The sequence below is a fragment of the Cyprinodon variegatus genome, unplaced genomic scaffold (genome assembly GCF_000732505.1).
Source record: "Cyprinodon variegatus isolate N-32 unplaced genomic scaffold, C_variegatus-1.0 Scaffold563, whole genome shotgun sequence".
Lineage (NCBI taxonomy): Eukaryota > Metazoa > Chordata > Actinopteri > Cyprinodontiformes > Cyprinodontidae > Cyprinodon > Cyprinodon variegatus.
Window position 1 is genome coordinate 200,048 of NW_015151016.1, and position 13,620 is coordinate 213,667.

The 13,620-nt window shown below is 41.5% G+C and overlaps 2 protein-coding genes across 2 annotated transcripts in view; one reads left to right on the top strand and one right to left on the bottom strand.

Moving 5' to 3' along the window:
* Nucleotides 1-2,196: 2,196 nt before the first annotated feature.
* On the top strand, nucleotides 2,197-4,754 carry LOC107095675 (left-right determination factor 2-like). The gene is made up of 4 exons (XM_015391881.1): nucleotides 2,197-2,635; nucleotides 2,781-3,027; nucleotides 3,120-3,359; nucleotides 4,269-4,754. Exons 1-4 carry the CDS (start codon nucleotides 2,368-2,370, stop codon nucleotides 4,591-4,593), a joined length of 1,080 nt encoding a protein of 359 aa, XP_015247367.1. The 5' UTR covers nucleotides 2,197-2,367; the 3' UTR covers nucleotides 4,594-4,754.
* Nucleotides 4,755-7,716: 2,962 nt separating this feature from the next.
* Nucleotides 7,717-13,620, bottom strand: part of LOC107095679 (heterogeneous nuclear ribonucleoprotein U-like) — an 11,916-nt gene continuing 6,012 nt past the window's right edge. The window contains 10 exon segments of the mRNA XM_015391891.1: nucleotides 7,717-9,365; nucleotides 9,894-10,031; nucleotides 10,277-10,569; nucleotides 10,646-10,948; nucleotides 11,026-11,194; nucleotides 11,276-11,404; nucleotides 11,489-11,608; nucleotides 11,686-11,949; nucleotides 13,109-13,221; nucleotides 13,394-13,542. Coding sequence (XP_015247377.1) covers nucleotides 9,315-9,365; nucleotides 9,894-10,031; nucleotides 10,277-10,569; nucleotides 10,646-10,948; nucleotides 11,026-11,194; nucleotides 11,276-11,404; nucleotides 11,489-11,608; nucleotides 11,686-11,949; nucleotides 13,109-13,221; nucleotides 13,394-13,542 — 1,729 coding nt within the window. The 3' untranslated portion in view covers nucleotides 7,717-9,314.

Consider the following 13,620-nt stretch of genomic DNA (forward strand, 5'->3'; position numbering starts at 1 on the left):
AACTAGGAAACCAAACCTTTACTGAGCAGGGTTTTTTATTTATTTATTTTTATCAGACTGAGCATGCAGATTGATAAGGTTATGAAATATAGTTCTGTATTGAAAAACTATAAATGCATGCAATTTATCATAGTTCTTTAAAATTTTTATGGAAAGCTCTATTCCTGCAACAGGGGTTCTATGACATCCCCAGCTTCCCTCACTATCTTGTGCAGGGCCTCCCTTATTGGAAATATTGCAGCCCATGAGGGTCATTGCATCACCACACTCTAAACTACAGTTCTAATGAGTTTTGTAAGGGTAGGAAAGCAATAAGCGTCTCTGCATGGTCTCCAAGTGCATGCATGGGTTCTCACCTGGTACTCTGGGTTCCTGCAACAGTATAAAACAATGACTGTTAGCTACAGGACTATTTTGGTAAACTAAAAGTGTTCGTAGTGAGCATTACTTGTTTCCTTGCAGCAAATGTTTGATTTCTGTTGCAAAAACGTTTAACAAATCACATGCAGGAGGGGAATATCCCATCTATGCCTGCATCTGCAAACTCTCAAATGTGCAAACGAAGCAAATGCAAGATGCAGAAAATCCAGAGATAATATCTTTTGCCTATACAGGTCAGGTCTGTCCATGTGCTTTTTTTTAATGGAGTCATCTCATAGTGCCTGTGTTTTCTTGGTAGCCTACCCCACAGCAGCCGTGTGGAGTGCTTCCAGTTTCATTGCAACTAATTAATAATTTGTCTTGTTGGAAAGCTGCTGGTCGCTGAGAGCAGGTCTGGCAGTCATCTGTCATTTGCTCTTCCTGTGTGCCCCTTCAGTCTGTCTGACATCTCTGAGCAAACGCGGCCCAATACACAACCAGAAGCCCAGGGCCCTTGTGAGCAGCCAGCGAGAGCACACCGCTTCTAATGTTTGTGTGACAAAAAAGGCAAGGCAAATCCTCGCAATGGAATCAGATAATCACCCGCCTGTGAAGAGCCTGCCCCAATCCACATCCACCCAAAGTTGGAGAGCGAGAGGGAGGGGGGTGCTGGATTAACTGTCTGTTTGGCTAATAATTTTAATCTGCTGGACTGCTTCAGGAACTGGCCATCAGAGAATGGAATAAACATCCAATTCTTCGCACTGTTTCCATTAAAGCAGCTTTCTCCATACAGAGAACCCATCCCACCCAGCTCCTCTGTTACGCACTCATCATACGCAGGATTCTCAGCTGGACAAGACAGAAGCAAGAGCCAGCTGCGGGCGGCAAACTCTTGCCAGACTGTCCCAGCCTGACCTCGTGCGGTGGAATGTACACGTGGAGAGTGTGGGCTGTGTGTAGACAAGGAGGAGAGGGCGCTTCAGGTTCACAGGGTCAAGAGATATCTGTCTGGGGCACATGTGGAGCAGGAAGGAACACACAACTTGAAGGAGAGTGGGCTAATTCTGGAGAAATTCAAGTTGCAACAAAAAAAAAAGGACCTTTTAGATTATTTATTTCTCATAAAACTTGCATATATAGCCAAATGCATATGTATACTAAACAGCTGCTTTGGCTTCCAACAAAATATTGTATTATATGGTTAATAATTATGAAATGCACCCCATCCACAACTAACACTGAACCAAAAAAGAACATTTCATCCAAATGCTGAAAAATGATCATCTAAAAATGATCATCTAGGTAATAATTAGCATTTGTATTCACCTTTAAACTGATACCCCCAAATAAAAGCTGGAGTAACAACTTGCCTTGAGAAGATTAGTAAATTAGGCTGATGATTATATGTCTAGTCAGAGTGTAAAGGCCTTTTATGAGGAGAATATGTTTCCTATTAGCTGCAGGATCTGTGCTGATTGAATTCAGCTCCATTGGTCTTAATTGAATATCTGTCCAGGGGCCACATTCTGCCACGAAAAGCTTTTGTTTATTTAAAATTGTCATCCAAATTGTGTGTTTTTGCATTCAAGGGCTAACTAAAAAGACTATACCTCGATCCCAGGAGGTCTTCATCTTCTGCAATCCAATAAAATGCATTAAAGTCAAAGTTTGGTTTCCAGAAATCTGTCAAATTTTGGCCAAATGGAGATAAAACTGCAGATCAAACATGTTCTACTGTAGTTCTGGCGAATACACGCCTCTAGATGACATTGGAGTCTAATGGTGGCTGTTTGAAGTATGGCCACTTAGATATCCTGTTTAGGATGGGGCTGTATTGCCGCACCTTTGTTCTGATAAGAGGTCCCAGCCCCCAATGACAAAGTGCGAACGATGGGGAGGGCCGCGGCGATATAAGGGGCCGGTGAAGTGTCACGGACCTTCAGAGCTTCTCTTAATGATTTGAGCTTCTGTCCTGCTATCTTCAATCTGATTTTTTTTTCCCTCATGGATTTCCTCCGCGCTTATTTCGTCCTGTGCGCCGCTTTCCTTGCTCTCATCGAGGCTTTTACGCATGAGGATATGAAGGACGCGCTGCTGCAAAAACTCGGTTTGGATGAAGTTCCTAGAATCCAAAAGAGGGATCTGGAGAACCTGCTGGTTCCTGCGCACATTAAGAACAAATACCTGTCCATGCTGAAGATGCACCACAGCCGGAGGCGTAGATCTCTGCCCAGCCTGGCGGGGATCCTGAGGGGGATTCCTGGCAATGCAGGTAAACATAATGATAGAAAAATACTTTGAAACATCCTAAAATGCCACGCATCATCTGTGATTCCTGTGCGTAATGCGCGCAGACGCTCCTTTTTTACGCACCCAGCTGAAACTAAAACACCCGTTTATTTTGTTTGTTGCTTTAGATATTTCTGGAGAGTACGTCTACTCAGACACCACCCGGCACCGCATGGTGTTTGACATGGAGGCGCGGATCCCGGATAACAGCGAGGTGACCATGGCCGAGCTGAAGCTTTACCAGCGCGCATCGCACCACAAACGTTACACCGTGGAGAAAAAGAACCACCGACCCGTCAACAACGCCCGGGTCAGCATCTACTGGGTGGAGGTGCTGCCGGACGGCTCCAACAGGACCTCACTTGTGGATTCACGGTAAGAAAAAAACGCGCACCTTTGCCCCACGCTGCATTAAAGGGGAGTCATGCGTATGGTTGTAATTGATCGTCCTTATCGTGTTTTCACAGGTTGATCCCAATTCATGAGACCGGCTGGAAGAGCTTTGATGTCACTCAGGCGGTGCACTATTGGTCCAAGACGCAGCAGAAGACACCCATGCACCTGGAGGTGTGGATCGAGGGCGAGAGACCTGGCAGCTACGCGGCAGAGATGGCCAGGAGTGTGCGCTTTACCACCCAGGAGCAGACGGATAACACCTTGGGGAAGCCTGAGCTCATCCTTTACACACTCAACCTCGAGGAGTACGGGTGAGGATTAAAATTGATCTCACATTGGTGAAATTTATCTCTGCATTTAACCCATTGGGGGATATACTGCACTGCAGAAACTACATAGAAATAACTCAAAATGTCTTAAATGAAGCGTATTTACCTTTAATTTGAGTAGGTAAATAAGATAAATTGCCAAATGGAATCTTAAATAAGGCAATTAGATGATATACGCTTGAAATAAGACAATTAAAAAGTTTTTTTTTCTTATTTTAAATGTAAATTGTCTTGTTCTATTGGCAAAGTTTCTCACGTACCTCCTCAATTCAAGAAAAATGCACTTATTTTAAGAAAAAATGACTTATTTAGATTTTTTAGATCTGCATATCTGTGAGAATCAGACCACACTGCAACAAAAATTCAATCTCAATAAGAGATTTTTTTCTTAAAATAAGTGCATTTTTTTAATTGAGAAGGCAAGTAAGATTAACTAAAATACAATATAATTGTCTTATTTCAAGTTAATATTATCTAATTATCCTATTTTGGCAAATAATCTTATGTACCTCCTCAAATTAAGGGTAAATACACTTAATTTAAGGAGTTTTTACTTATTTCTGGATAGTTTTTTCAGTGCAGGCTTTCTTTTTATTTTCTTTAGAAAGTTCTGTTTGGAGACTAAATATAATCAGTATTGCAAGATTTATAAAAGCTTTATTAATTTTCTTTTTTTTTAGATTTAATTAAAAAATGTGAAATTAAAAAAATAACAGGGAAAAAGGGGGAAACTGTGATTAATAATTAAGCCCCCAACTTTAAAGAAAAAAATAGAATTTCTGTTGGAAGCAGAGGTGTAGCTAAAAAATGTAGGGCCCGGATTCTTTTGCAAACCCCCCCACATTTCATGCAGCATCAGTCAGCTAACCTTCCTCTCTGTTTCTCTTCCAGCTCTGCAGGCGACTGCGATGCAAACCAGAACAAAGACACCTGCTGCAGAGAGGAGTACTTCATCAACTTCCGCGCGCTCACCTGGACGCAGTACTGGATCATCGAGCCGGCCGGTTACCAGGCCTTCAGGTGCACCGGAAGCTGCAAGCAACCCAAACGCAACTACGGCTACGGAGAGCGGCGGTGCGTGGTGGCGGAGAGTTCCCCGCTGCCCATCATGTACCTGGTGAAAAAGGGGGACTACACTGAGATAGAGGTGGCTGAGTTCCCCAACATGATTGTGGAGCGATGCGGCTGCATGCTGGACAACGCCTCTGTGGTATGAAGGCCGTAGTCGTCCTGTTGGGAAATAATGCAGGGCGAATATAGTTCCTTTTGTTAGCTGTTGCCGTATTTAATGTTTTTTTTTTTTTTACCAACTCGTCAAGTACTTTTTATTTAAATGGACATTCAGAGGGAACAGTTCAGGCGGTACGATAAATTCAATCTCCCTCCACAAGCACTTTTAAAGATTTTGTAAATTTTAAGGTTGTTTCTTTTAAATATGAATTTGTATGAATTGTGTTAAATCTAGTGCAATCATTCAGATTCAGAGTGATTGTTTTAAAGAAAAAAAAGCTGTATATATAATATGAATGAGTTTATGTTTGTAAAATAAAATATTGGTTTCTCACTTTGCTCCTGGTGTCCCAGTTGGTCTCAATTCACATTCATGATTGGATTCGGATGCAGCTGCCTGCGTCTTTCACCTGCTGATTTGCACTTGCAGAAAGCAAATAACCGCCCTAATGATGCGGAGCGCTGGTACACAGTCTTGGCTTGTAATGCTTTGTTTGCAGAGGGAAGCAGACCCCAGCAGCGCATACAGTGAAACTGAAAGTCAATTTCCATGATGCTGGGCTCCTTATGCATGTTTCTTTCAGCTTAGACCGGGACAAACGTTGGTCATCACAGCCAATCCCTAATGTACAGTTTACTCTCAGAGTGGGGGGTCTTGTCATTCGCTAATCTGCTGCTGAGGAGGGTCAACATGGATAGACCCCCCCTGAAAGCGCAATGATCTCCTAACTCACTTTGTCAGTTTGGCTTCACACATTTAGAAACTGAGCGTCAGTTTTCCAGTCTTTCCAAAGATTAATAATCAGATTTTTGGTCTGGATTACAAACACATGAATGTAACAGATATATACATCTAATAAAAGATCTATATGCTGCAGCTCTGGTTGTCTGAAGGCTCTTATCCTACTCCAAGCTGCCAGATTTAACTCTTTCACAGCCTCTGGCAGGTTTGCTCTTTTCATTTTATATTCAACAAACTACATTTCAAATGCAATACATGATAAGCATCTAAAAATGATCATCTAGGTAGGGATTAGCATTTGCATTCAACTTTAATCTCATACATCTAAATAAAAGCCAGAGTAACCATTTGCCTGCAGAAGGTTAGTAAATAAGGCAGATGATTATATGTCTAGTCAGAGTGTAAAGACCTTTTATGTTTGCTATTAGCTGCAGGATCTGTGCTGATTGAATTCAGCTGCAAGGGTCTTAATTAAATATCTGTCCAGTGGCCACATTCTGCCACGAAAAGCTTTTGTTTATTTAAAATTTGACCCCCAATTGTGTGTTTTTGCTTCCAAGAGCTAACTAAAAAGGCTATACCTCGATCCCAGAAGGTCTTCATCTTCTGCAATCCAACAAAATGCATTTAAACATTTTTAAAGTCTGGTTTCCAGGAATCTGTCCGATTCTGGAGGTGGAGCTGCAGATCAAACATGCTTTACTGTAGCTCTGCTGAATACACGCCTCTAAATGACACTGGAGTCTAATGGTTTTCCAGTCCTTCCATAGATTAGTATGGATTATCGACACATGACTATAACAGATGTATATTCTTCTAATATTAGATCTATATGCTGTAGCTCTGGTTGTTTGAATGCTCTTTATCCTGTTGGAAGTTGAGCTTCAGCTCCAGATTTAACTCTTTCACACCTTCTAGCAGGTTTGCTTATTTGATTTCACATTTAATGAATTGCATTTGAAATGCAATACATGATACGGCCGCTGCTGTGTTTCGTTGTATGTTAGGTTTTCATTCACTGCATGCTCAATGTGTCCCCTCCACTGTTTGGAAGAAGCTTGAGACTTTTATGATATTGTTTCATAAAACTTACCCTGCTTTATACCTCACATCATTCCTCCTTAACTTTTCCATGTTTATTCATAGATGTTCTGGAACGAACCTGAGACCTTCATAGAAGACCTGGGTTTTTAATGATTTAATGACACACAGGAGATATTATTTGGTTTATTAGGGTATTTTTAAATAAGTTTGCTGCACAGATCTTTATGTTAAGATGTCAGTATGTTTATTCAGATGTTTTTTAGGGTCATTTAATCCATAATGAGCCATTATTAACGTGAGCATGATCCATTTATAGTTGATGACCTGCAGATCTTAAACTAGAATAAATATTTCTATTTTTCACTGTAGAGGTTATCACCATCTGCAGTTTATCATAGTTCAGTTTATTTTAACGCAACCAGCATTTCAGACTAACTCTATATAAAAGTACATAATTATAAACAGTACAAAAATAGGAAGAAAGAAATCATATAACATTTATATTTACAGGATGTCTCCATGTTGCCCTGTGATGGACTGGCGGCCTGTCCAGGGTGGACCCCACCTCTCAACGGAAACAGATGGAGATAGACAGCAGCAGCCCTCGCGACCCCGCTTGGGATAAGCGTGACGGAAAATTGATGGATGGATTATTAGAGCAGACCTGTAGTTCTTCCTTCTTTTTGTCCCAGGAAGCTTTAACTTTAAACCCCACACTGAGATCTTATAGGGAATAACAGCACTAAGGCTTGCTTTCAGTTACATATCTCAAATATGAGACTTCAAATCTCATGTTTATTGATTTTATTACTTTATTTAAATACTAAACACCAAGGAATCTATAAAAAAGGCTCAAATTCTCTCTATAAATACAGCCTCTGCAGATCCTTAACAGACTATCAGTTATCACATTAAACACCAGCTTATTGTCAAATATCCTACTCAAATAACTTAAAAATATTCTGTTTTGGGATGTAGATTGTGTTTTATGGAAAGTCACTGGTTATATCCTTTGATTTCCAAACATTTAATTTTCTTCAACACACTGCTTAGAAAGGTTATTGAACACAGGATCCACAATTACTGTTTCATCAGGAAATTTAAGAACACATTGGTACGTTAGCAGCCCAAGATCCAGGCTGCTTATAAAATGTTTTTGTTAAAGGCTGAAGAAAAATCTACAAAATTGAATGAGTCTTTGAATTTTACAGATGTTTATAAATCAGATCTGGACGAAACTTAATCCAATTTATTCACATTTGTTGTGAAATCAGTTCAGACGGCATAAAAAGGAGATTTTAAAAAGACAAATGTCAAAAAGCAACAGAAACCGCTCATAAACGCTCTTCACAGGTAGGCTGGTTGAACCAAGTCAGTTTATTCTGTTAACTTTTTCCATAAAAGTTAAAAATAAAAACACAATTTATGACTAAAAATACAACCTAGATGTAAAAACGAACACATCTGAAAAGTTCCCAAAGTGTAGGTTGAACGTTAAGACCTGATTGAACACCAGCAATAAAAACAGTTTGTGTTCGACAGCACGCCGTCGCATTCTGCTCCATGTTTGTACCCTCGGTGCAAACCTCCCCAGACATTCAGCCATCAGTCGACAACCTTCAGTTTGTGTATTACAGTGTTTAACATTCATGCACGACCAAATAAACAGCAGAGGAAATAAAAACAGCCGTGATAGCCAGGCGTTATGGACAGAATTCCCTAACTGCACCTGGATGAAGTAGAGGAAGATACATCGGGAGTAAGGAGGCGGTATGAGCTGCCCTTACTGCCGGGCCACAATCACCAACATGACCCTCCAGAATCTAAGCCTGCTTCTACAGAAGTCGGACTAAATGCTCCTGAAGGGTCAGCGATGCCATGTAGCCCTTTACGTTTGCTGGTGAATCTGAGAACGTATTTTTTTTGTTCAGAGGAAATTAGGATTAATTGTGCTTCAGCGCTCACTATTTCTAAAGACTACTGCAGTTAAGGAGCAGCTGATAGAAATTAAAATAAAGACCCTGAGAATGGAGTGGATTAAGTGAACAAAAAAAAATAAAAGGTTATTTAATGGATTAACAAATGGCTTTACTTTATCCTGAAATATCCAAGCTGAATTATTTTCTGGAAACTATTTACAAATCATTTCTCTAAAGGAGGAGTTGAAGTGCGGTTTGTTTCAAAGGTTGTTTACACACCTTTGAATTAAATGAAAGCCATAAGTCAGGATGAATGTATAAAACAAAAGCAAACAAGTCGTTTTATTGTAGGTCTATTTTCTTACAAGTATGATGGTGGGAACAAAAACAAAAGAAAAAAAAAATCATTTATCTGTCGTCTCTTTTGAACTGTTTAACATTAGAGCATTGACATGTACAGTCTGATATAATCTGTCCTGCTTTCTTTAAAGAAGGTTCATTTCAATCACTTTTTAAATGTATGACAAACTACACAAAGAAAAAAATGTATTTACAATTTGTAATAAAAAAAAGCAAATCAAAAATCACAGCACAGATAAAATGCACAACCCTGAACAGGAAAGAAATAAAAATAAAAAAGCCTAAATTTCCCCACTTATACGGTTCCTGATTTTACAAACTTTTTTTTTTTTTAAAAGCATGTCATTTAAAAAGTGGCTGGGAGAAGAAAAAAAAAAAAATCTAAACAGTATCTGAAAGAGACTGAACCCACAATGTAAATAGACGGACTCTATAAAAGCTCTGATTATGTTGGTGTTTCCTGCTCTCCTCGGATGGAATGTTCTCGCTCCGGATGCTTGGGCTCTTGCTTGTAAGTCAGCGGGTTGTTGAAGGTTAAAAGTGGGTTCTAGGGAAGCAAACTCAAACAGCAGGGCGGAGGGATGTTCCGTGGCTAGTGGTGGGTCCTCAGTGTCAGCCACCAGTCCATAAGAACCAAGTGTCTCAGTAATATCCAGGCTGATACTGCTGGCTCCAAGGCTTCTGGTTCCAGAACTACAGACCAGAGAGTTCAGAGTTAAAACTGGAATAAACTACACCAACATGTTAGAAATACCAGGACCATTTCCTTCATTTCAACAAAGATATGTTAATTTTCGCTAAACTATTCATGTCTTATGAGGTTTTTCCATATTTTCTCACATTAATAGAACAGTAATGAATAATTAAACTGGAAACATTTCTATTGGTTCCTCTGTAAAACCACTTATCTGTGCAGAATTTCCAGCATCCTAATACTAAAACATGGCAGGGGGAGCATTATGCTGTGGGGAAGACTGCCATACCAGTGAGAAGCTCATATTGATAAAAAACTGGAGAACAAGGTTCAACTTTCAAAAAGTGTCCAACCAGAGCTACACGCCAAGTGATGTTAGAACGGTCCAGTCAAAGTAAGGAGCTGCAGCTACTGATCAACTGGAGGTTAAGGCTGGAGTCGTTTCTAAAACTAACTGATCTGTCACTGAGCAATAAAAACTTTCAGGATGCTAAATAAGTGAAATGTGAAGCAGCTGGAATACTGACCCCTTGCTGCCAGCTCTGGTTGAAGGCTTGGGCCTTGTCCATGCCGTTCCTGTTGCCAAAGTTGCCGCTGTTCCTGTTGCCAAAGTTGCTGTTTTTCTGGCCAAAGTTTCCACGGCCTCCTCCGCCTCTCTGCTGGAACTGGAGATGGAGCAAAAGGTTCATTTAATTAAGGCTAACAAAATGAGCCAAACGACCCACATTCCATCCGTTTCTATTTGCATGTTTTCTAAATAAAAACGGGGTTTTATTGGGCTACTGTATAAAACCTTAAACTAAACCCTTTTTTTTAATATTTTGAATTTAAAAATGTCCTCAAACTTGGAAGCAAAATCCAGTGGATTGTTGTTAATTTTCTTTTTTTGGAATCTTATGAAGACACCTACGTGGGCGGGAGGTCCCCTGTTGGCGTTGCGGTTCATGTTGCCTCCGCCTCCTCTGTTCATCTGACCCCCTCTGCCCATTTGGCCGCCTCTGTTCATCGGACCGCCTCTGCTCATGGGTCCTCCTCGGGGTCCCATGTTTCCCCTCATCGGTCCACCTCTTGGGGCTCCGGCCAGGCTGGGGAGTGGACCACCGCCGCCCCGCCTAAACCCAGGCCGGGGGACCCCTCCCCTGAAGATTGGTGGAGGTATACAGCCACGGGGGAAACCGCTGAAGACGCCGCGCGGGCCGGGACCTGTGAGGATCAATGAACCATCGTTAGTTGGAGCCTGAGAGCCAATCGCAGCACATTCCAGTCCCAAACATCTCACCTCCTCTGAAGTTGCCTCTGTTCTGGAAGTTTCCACGACCGCCACCCCTCTGTCCCTGTCCACTGCGTCCAAACTGATTCTTGCCTCCCCGGCCGCCGCCACGAGCTCCGCCTCCACGAGACCCGCTTTGATTACCGCCTCTCTTAGGGGTGCTGCTGCCTTGGTTGGGCTTCTTCTCAGCAGGCAGGGCCGTCTTGCTCTCCTCCTTGTACTGCTCCAGCAGCTTGGCGGCGTCCTCCTTGGGCAGCTCGGCATACGTGACCTCGCTGAAGCTTTCTCCTTCCTCAGGCAGGGCGTAGAAGCCTGGAGGGGCAGCAGATCACCACAGGATTAGGAACTGAAGAGCAGGCGCTAAGGTTGAACATTTTAGGAAGTTTTACCTTTCATTTTGAGCAAAGCGTGCTCCGGAACTTCCTTGCCGTCACTCTCCACCTTCTTCTGGACTCGTTTCTTGTACTCCTCGTCTGAAGGGAAGACCACCACAGCCTTACGCTGGAACCCGGCAAACAAACACATCTTCCTCTTCTGGCCGGGTGCAGATAGGTTAGTCTGAAAAATAAAACAAATCAGTATTTCCTCATCCAGGTTTATGTATCAAACAGGATGGCGTTCCGTAAATGGGAAACTTACATGATCCAGAATGTAGTTCCTCTTCTTGCGAGCGGCGATCTCAATGAATTTTCCCAAGAAAAGTGGAGCTCTTTGGGAAATGGCGCTCAGCTTGGTGATATCCTTGGACTGGCGTTTCAAACTGTTAATCTACATTCAAACGAGAGTAATCGTTATTCAGATTGAAATCTTGCGCCATCTTTTGCCTGCTACAGAGCGTCTGATGGTACCCACCATCATCTTATCCACAATGGTGTCGCTGCTCAGGATGTAGTATTTCCCAGGGTTCTGCTCAACCTGGTTCTTCACCCAGGTAGTTTTCCCTGAGCCCGGCAGGCCAACCATCACAATGATCTACGGAGGAGGAGACACCGGTTATAGTGAAATCAACAGCAGAACAAAGGACAGAAAAACCTCGCTCGTTCACTGACCTCACAGTCAGCCTTAGTCTGGGGGCCCTTCAGGCCCCGCACTCGCTCATCAACAGGGATTTGCTGCAGGAAGGTGTAGCCCTCAGGCTGGGGGAAGTACGGAGTCTCCATCTGGCCAAAGTTAAACTCCACAGCACAGTTGCGACAGATGACATGTGGGAAGAGAGCCTGGCCATTCAGACAGTCTTTGAGGACCCTGAAGGCAACAGCTGGTTCTCCACCATTCTTGGCAAAGGAGATAACGACCTCCTCACCCTCAAAGTCCTACAAAAAATAAAACAGGTACAAAAAATGTAATCTAAGCATTAAATTGTACTAGATGCAAATAAAGTTATTTTATTAGTATGCAACAATCTGAGGCAGTAAAATTTACCCTTTAGAAAACTGATCACTTTGTGTGAAATTGCAAGTTAAAAATAATAAAAGTAAAGAGATTAAATAAGTTATTTTAAGGTTCACTTTCAGCAGATAATTGAAACTGCAGCTTTAGCAATACTGCTTCAGTTGGTAGTATATGTGGGCAGTCGTGGGTGAGCGGTTAGGGTGTCAGACTTGGATCCCAAATGTTACCGGTTCGACACCTCCTCCATCCTCCTCCATGACTGAGGTACCCTGAGCATGGTACCGTCCCGCCACACTGCTCCCTTGGGGCGCCATTGAGGGCTGCCCCCTTGCACGGGTGAGGCATAAATGCAATTTCATGGTGTGCAGTGTTCACTTGTGTGTGCTGTGTCACAATGACAATGGGAGTTGGAGTTTCCCAAAGGGCTTTTCACTTCATATGAATATCAAAATAGAAGTTTTAATCAGTAAATTTATTATACTATAAAAAGTATCAATATATCCCTCACAAGTTTCCTTTGATTCAAATAATGAAAACAGGCCTCAATACATAAAAAAAAAATTTCCAATGCCAAGACAGAAATCAGGGTGTGTGTGTGTGTGTGTGTGTGTGTGTGTATATATATATATATATATATGCTTAATATCTGCAGGGTTTATTCAGGAATGAGCAACTCTAATTTAATGCTCTTAGAAATAAATGTAATCATCAAGTACCCATGATTCTCATATGGGAGACTTTGAATACTCTAGCCTTTTCTCCGCCTTGTTTTCAGAACACACTGCTTTATAATTAACTGCAAGATATTCTGTGCAAACACGCGGAACCAGTTATATCTGATGAAATTGTTTTTATAAATTTGTTTTTTTTTAAGAAAGCATTTTAAATGCCACTATAATCACATTTAATTTTAATACAAATTACGGCCTTAAATTAAAAAACTATAATTTAATGACTTAATGAACCACAGAAACCCCGACCCATTTGGTGAATTTATCTCGTAAATGGCATGAAATAAAATTAGTGCTTATTGAAATATTTCCAATTCCTTCCCAAACATGTCTATAAATGTCATCTTACAATGAGGCAGCAGATGACGTCGTTCTCCTCGTACGTTTCACCAAAGTCTTCTGTCACACAGTTGGTGGTCTTCTTCCCTTTGCAGGAGTATCCGTAAGAGAACTCCTCCTCACCTAAATAGCAGGAGAAAGAGGGTTCAATTTACAAAACCCACTAGAGGGCAGCGTTCAGCATTGTAGTGCTTAGCAGCACTGTTCTATAAAAGATAAGCTAGGAATCAATATTCAATGTTATTATATACATATTCAATATTACTTTGAGCTAGAGAAGCAGAAGCAGACTCACCCAGAAGCAGAGTACCAGTAGACAGGGACCATCCAACCTGAACATCATTAATCTCTAGGTTCTTGCTGGAGATGTGCTTCACTGAAATCTTCTCTGTCAGCTGGAATCGGATGAGAAAAACGGCTTCAACAAACTGATTTCTACGCCACCTTAACACCTCATGGTTTAAAGTCTTAAAGGGGACAATGAGGAACATATTTGCCCTGATATAGATGTGATATCAGTAA

Excerpts from the sequence above, each read along its gene's own strand:
- LOC107095675 (XM_015391881.1), top strand. The coding sequence starts at position 2,368 with ATGGATTTCCTCCGCGCTTATTTCGTCCTGTGCGCCGCTTTCCTTGCT. Across the intron at positions 2,636-2,780 it reads GGGGATTCCTGGCAATGCAG|ATATTTCTGGAGAGTACGTC; the intron begins GTAAACATAATG and ends TTGTTGCTTTAG. Across the intron at positions 3,360-4,268 it reads CTCAACCTCGAGGAGTACGG|CTCTGCAGGCGACTGCGATG; the intron begins GTGAGGATTAAA and ends TTTCTCTTCCAG.